The following is a 6,000-nucleotide window of genomic DNA, read 5'->3' on the forward strand; positions in this document are numbered from 1 at the left end:
GTTAACTTTTATTTTAGATCTATTTCAAAGAACCATGGCGATCGGCGTTCCTATCATGCGACAGATTAATAGATACTTTTGTAAAGAGGGGAAGAAGAACTGCTAGATGTAGCTCGACCCAAGCTTCCTGAGAGCAGTGAAGGAAGAGACAAAAAGCCATAAAAAGCACACACAGTACGGCCCTGACGGCATTTAACGTAGAAATGTGTATATTGGTAACCACACAGCCATCACTTATATTCAAACAAATTACAGTGATGCTGTGCTTTCGTGAGCCCAAAACCAACAAGAAAATAGAGTTTTCTCTTTCATTCCCTGGTTAAGAAGGAAATGAAGTATGACTGTGAAGTTTATCAAGATTTCCACTGGCAGAAGTTAAACTAATAGCATTTTAAGTACTTAAAAGGACCAAGCTTCCGTTATTTGGAAATGATTTTTATGTGTACCCCAGATTTCTTGGTGACCCCTGCCAAGGCATTATGTATGTCTGTGGGGTTGTCTCTGTGTCAAAAAAAGGAAAAAAAAAAAGTTTCTGTGAACAATTAAGGCGGTAGGTAGTTGTCAGTAATTTTTCCAAAAAAAAAAGTTTCTCTGAACAATTAAGGCGGTAGATAGTTGTCAGTAATTTTTCCAGCTTTTGTAAATATTCACCCTCACCCCGTTGAAATGATTTGTAATTGGGAGAGAATGATGGCATCTTTTGAACTTAAGCAATGTCACTATTTTCAAAAATCCACAAGTCTCCTTGGATTTATCTAGCTTTTAAGAGATTTTTGAAGAAATCTGTCCCTTCGAATATAAAAAAATCAATTAAAAAATGGGTGTTTATGGTGTTTAGTAATCATAACCATGCTCCTCTGACATAATGTACGATACAACCACATTCCTTCCTTCCCATCTTTTGGAGCACTGCCAAGATACCTGGACACCAATAGGTGCCCCAATATTGTAACTTGGGGAGGTTTTCGTTATTGCTGTCAATCCATTGTTAGCAACATTAAGGTAGATCCTTACTACTATTGAACATAAGGAGTAAGTTAAACTACCTCTTGGGATTCTAATGTAAATTAAATCCCAATTTAATTTAATGGATTTTAATGTAGATTAAAAAGAAAATACGTTTACCTCTGATCACCTTGTCTGTAAGTTCTGGAAAGGTCTGTTGCCACATCAGGTTAGCCATTTTGAACAGATACTAGAGAGAAAGATGTTATTTTTTAAAAACGGGAGGCATTTTAGAAACCCTTGATACCCCTGTAATAAGCTGCGGATTCTTTTTTTTAAGTCATAGAAGTTTATTTCATACATTTCAACTGATTCATTTAGGCCAAGGGTTTAGGCCAATGATTACACAGTAACCATTGCCCAGGGAAAGTGAGAATCAAATTTCGTGACTTTTTTTTTTTTTTCTTCTGCAGTATCATAAAATCCCCAGGTCTTCAGGCCATGTCTCTGAATGGATGAGTCCCCCTCATGATATGATCATGCATCTAGTTTTCTTTTATTAAAAGGTCACATATTTAGAATGATGAAAATGGTACCCAATGCTAAGGAAGGACCCTGGACACCGCACATAGAATTTGAGTATTCAGAGTGCTCTAGTGATGGTTTGGGTAATCCCTTTTCACTGAGGGAAGTGACGGTGATGCTGCAGGCACATCATCTAAAGGGTGTCTGCATCCGGCCGCCGCTCTACACCCCAGCCAATAAGAGCAAGGAAGACATCACGCTCTCAGTTCATTTCCCCTCTTTTTATTGAAAGGTTTTCACAAATCTCAAATGCCCTTTTCTGACTTTTTAGGTCCCGTTGTCACACAGGACATCGCCACGTATCACACGGTGTTTCTTTTGGCCATCTTGGGAGGAATGGCTTTCATTCTTTTGGTTTTGCTGTGTCTCCTTTTATATTATTGCAGGTAAAGTTTTACCATTGAGGCACTGTCTTTTTTAATTTGGAATTTCTTGCGCAAGCATTGGTATCGAGGTCCTTTTCTGAGTCGAGGTCCTTTTTTTCTCATGAAAAAGTACCTAAGAACTGAACATCTGTCACGTAAGTTGCAAACAAAGTGGGAGGCACACTGTGTAAAATGTTTCTTAGAAGGGCGGTCACAAAAAAATAAGTTGTCATGATTCATTCAGAATAGTCCTACACGGTAATGAAGAGATGATATTCTCAAGGACACAGCAGAACTATTCTTATTTTGATGCCTCATCTGATCGACTTGCAAGAATGTTTATCGTCGACTCTGCTTTTGAATGGATAACTTGGATGTACTTGGGGTAAAATCTGCACATTGCGACCCTCAGAATCAAACTAGGGCTGAGGGTGCGGGGTGAGAAGGCTCCTGGCTGCCAATTCATTGTGTTGTCTTGTTTCTTCCTGTGGGAATTGAGAATTAGGTTTCGACTTGAACCTTCACTGTTCTGAGAATCTTTAATCTTGGGGTTTGTATCTTTGATCGCAGGCGGAAGTGCTTGAAACCCCGCCAGCACCATAGAAAACTGCAACTTCCTGCCACCCTGGAGAGTTCCAAAAGGGATCAGTCAACTTCCATGTCACACATCAACCTGCTGTTTTCTCGGCGGGAATCAGAATTCCCTGGCCCGCTCTCCGTCACCAGCCAGGGCCGCCCCCCCGACGCCCCAGGCTCAAAGGACCTGATGAGCGGAGTCCATTTAGAGATGATGTCTTCCAGCGGGGAGGTGGACATGCACACGCCCATGCTGAAGCTCTCCTACAGCACCTCGCAGGAGTTCAGCTCTCGGGAGGAACTCCTGTCTCACAAGGAGGAGGATAAAAGCCAAATCTCCTTTGACAACCTGACACCGAGTGGGACGTTGGGAAAAGACTACTGTAAGTCGGTGGAGATGTTCCCCTTAAAGGCCAGGAAGTCTGTGGAAAGGGAAGGCTATGAGTCCCCCGGCAACAGTGACTACAGGAGGAATTACAATGCCATGCTCTCGCAGCCTTTATTTGAAAAGCAAGACAGAGACGGGCAGGCCTCCATGACCCACATTTCCACAGGAAGTAAGCTCACCATTCAGGAACACATGTACCCCGCGCCTTCATCTCCAGAGAAAGACCAGCTGATGGAACGCAGACCCACTGAATGTATGATGTCGCGATCAGTAGACCACCTGGAGAGACCTACCTCTTTCCCGCGGCCCGGCCAGCTGATCTGCTGTAGTTCCGTGGACCAGGTCAATGACAGCGTTTACAGGAAAGTATTACCCGCCTTGGTCATCCCGGCTCATTACATGAAACTCCCAGGTGACCATTCGTATGTGGGCCAGCCCCTGGTCGTCCCAGCCGACCAGCAGCTCGAGATCGAAAGACTGCAGGCCGAGCTCTCCAGCCCTCACGCGGGGATCTTCCCACACGCCTCCTCACAGATCCAGGCCCAGCCCTTATCTTGCCAGGCCATCTCGCAGCAGCACCTGCAGGACGCGGGCACCCGGGAGTGGACCCCACAGAACGCGTCCATGTCCGAGTCCCTCTCCATCCCGGCATCCCTGAACGACGCGGCCTTGGCTCAGATGAACAGCGAGGTCCAGCTACTGACCGAAAAGGCGCTGTTGGAACTTGGGGGTGGGAAGCCCCTTCCCCACCCCCGGGCCTGGTTCGTGTCCCTGGACGGCCGGTCCAATGCGCACGTCAGACATTCCTACATTGATCTCCAAAGAGCTGGGAGGAACGGAAGCAATGATGCCAGTTTGGATTCTGGCGTGGATATGAATGAACCCAAATCTGCCCGAAAGGGAAGAGGAGACCCCTTGTCTCTGCCGCAGAACCGCCCACCGGTCCAGGAGCATGCGCAGAAAGAGCCGCGGGCCGCGGACAGCTCGGCCTACACGCAGCTCGTGTACCTGGACGACATGGACCAGAGCGGCAGCGAGGGCGGCACCGCGGTCGGGACGCCCGAGGACAGTGCCCTGCGGTGCCTGCTGGACGGCTCCAGCCGGAGAAGCGGCGGCCAGCTGCCCAGCCTGCAGGAGGAGACGACGAAACGAACCTCGGACGTCCCCCCGGCGCCATCGGCCAGTCCCGACAAGAGGCGATCCGCTCAGGAGGACGACGACGATGAAGACGACGACGACGACCAGGGCGAAGGCAAGAAGAGCCCGTGGCAGAAACGGGAGGAGCGACCCCTGATGGCGTTCAACATCAAATGAGCGGCCCCGAGCCGCCCAACAGGGGGACTAGAATCCAGTTGCCAAAAATTCTTTCTTACGGAAGCGCTGACCTGTTTGCGGAGGAAGTGGAACCACGTCCACTGTGGGAAGTGGACTTTTTTCTGCAATTACCGTTTGCTGTCAAAGTGTTTGGAAGTAAAGTTCTTAGAAGAAAGAATGCGTCGCCTCCAGGGAGATGGCCGAACGGAGTGTCAGAATGTCCGCGTCGTTCCCCGTACTTGATGTGTCCACCCCCCGAGGACACCAAAAAACCACACGTGATGTCGCTGAGTTCTGATGATAACCTCAGTTCTCCCGCAGATTCTGGGAACAGATGAAACTCTTTTTGCATTGCTTGAATCCATTCTATCACAGTAATGCTCCTGTGAAGTTATTATTGAGAAATTAGCTTGGCACTTAGTGTCTGGAGGTATGCATTATCTCAGAGGAGAACTATGCATCGCTGCTTCGTGGTCTTACTTTGCTTAGATTGTTGCTTTGGCTAGGTTTCGTTTCCGATTTGCTTTTGTTAAACACACGCACACACAAACACACACACACACACACACACAATTTGGTTGTAAGGAATCTATTCCTTCGTTTTCGCCTGTGGTTTATTTCGGTATCTCCTTTCAGGAACTTCTGAGTGTCACCTCTGAGCATCCAAGCCTCTTAATGAAATCGTACTGAAGTTTTTATCAGCTGCCAGTCCTTCACTTCTGGTCCCATTAACTCCAAGTGCCTTTTTTACAGTGACAACAGACAGTCCCTTACTTTGCTTTTTTTTCGTTTGTTTTTCTTAACTTCTTTCATTGAACTGCCTGGATTTTATAAAGTTATGAAACGATCCCTCTTTTCTTTCAACTGCATGCCGCCAAGTGCCCATTCGTGCTCCGAATTCTCATTTCAGCTCAGTGTGTTCTGTCGTTCTCACGTGTGACGTGGATTCTGTTTAGCTAAGCTAGCCTAGAGGACACTTTAGCGGTCCTCTTCCCTCCGCCATCCTTTTGGCCACTAGGCACCATTATGGTTTTATTGGCTGTTTGTATATATGGTTACGTATTAACTCTGGAATCCTATGGGCTGAGCTTGCTTACCAAACACAGAGTATGGGCTGAGCAAGTAGACTGAATGTGACTATTAAACAAATCTTATGTACTATCCAAAAGTGCCAGAATGATTCTTCTGTGCATTCTCCTTAAAGAGCTGCTTGGTTATCCAAAAATGAAAACTCAGAATAAACTCTTAAAAAAACAAAAACCTGTCTTGTGGTCCTTTTCATTCATTCTGAGCCACAATTGGTTTTAGAGTTGCCATTAAGAATGCTCTCTTCATCCCTTGGCAGTCTGGAAGGCCAGTTGTTGGATTTATATTCAAAGGCTAACACATGGTGGGGGGAGGGATACATTGGGAGATTGGGATTGACATATACACACTGCTATAGATAAAATAGGTAACTAATAATGCCCTACTGTATAGCACAGGGAACTCTTCTCAATACTCTGTAATGGCCTATAGGGGAAAAGAATCTAAAAAAGAGTGGATATATGTGTACGTATAACCGATTCACTTTGCTGTACAGGAGAACTAACACAACGTTGTAAATCAACTATACTCCAATAAAAAACAAACAAAAAAGACTAACACATAGATGCCTAGGAATTGACATGATGGTTAAATCCTAAAAATCCACCTTGCTGTTTAATTTCATTCAAGAATACAAGGTAACATTTTATTGTGTTTCCGCACTTTACAAAAAACTAATGTTTTCTTTTATGTTCAGTGTGGATCCAGCTTCAAAAAGATGTCGTTCAAATGACCAGAACC

General features: G+C 45.6%; 1 protein-coding gene across 2 annotated transcripts in view; it reads left to right on the forward strand.

Annotated features, from left to right (window-relative positions):
• FAM171A1 (family with sequence similarity 171 member A1) overlaps positions 1-5,422 on the forward strand; it is a 125,157-nt gene extending 119,735 nt beyond the window's left edge. For both annotated transcript variants that reach the window (XM_029238523.1, XM_029238524.1), the window contains exons 7-8: positions 1,802-1,916; positions 2,466-5,422. In XM_029238523.1, coding sequence (XP_029094356.1) covers positions 1,802-1,916; positions 2,466-4,173 — 1,823 coding nt within the window. In that variant the 3' untranslated portion in view covers positions 4,174-5,422. The remainder of the gene's footprint in view (positions 1-1,801; positions 1,917-2,465) is intronic.
• The last annotated feature ends 578 nt before the right edge of the window (positions 5,423-6,000 follow it).

This window comes from Monodon monoceros, unplaced genomic scaffold (genome assembly GCF_005190385.1).
Source record: "Monodon monoceros isolate NGI ecotype Baffin Bay Population unplaced genomic scaffold, NGI_Narwhal_1 Super_Scaffold_21, whole genome shotgun sequence".
NCBI lineage: Eukaryota > Metazoa > Chordata > Mammalia > Artiodactyla > Monodontidae > Monodon > Monodon monoceros.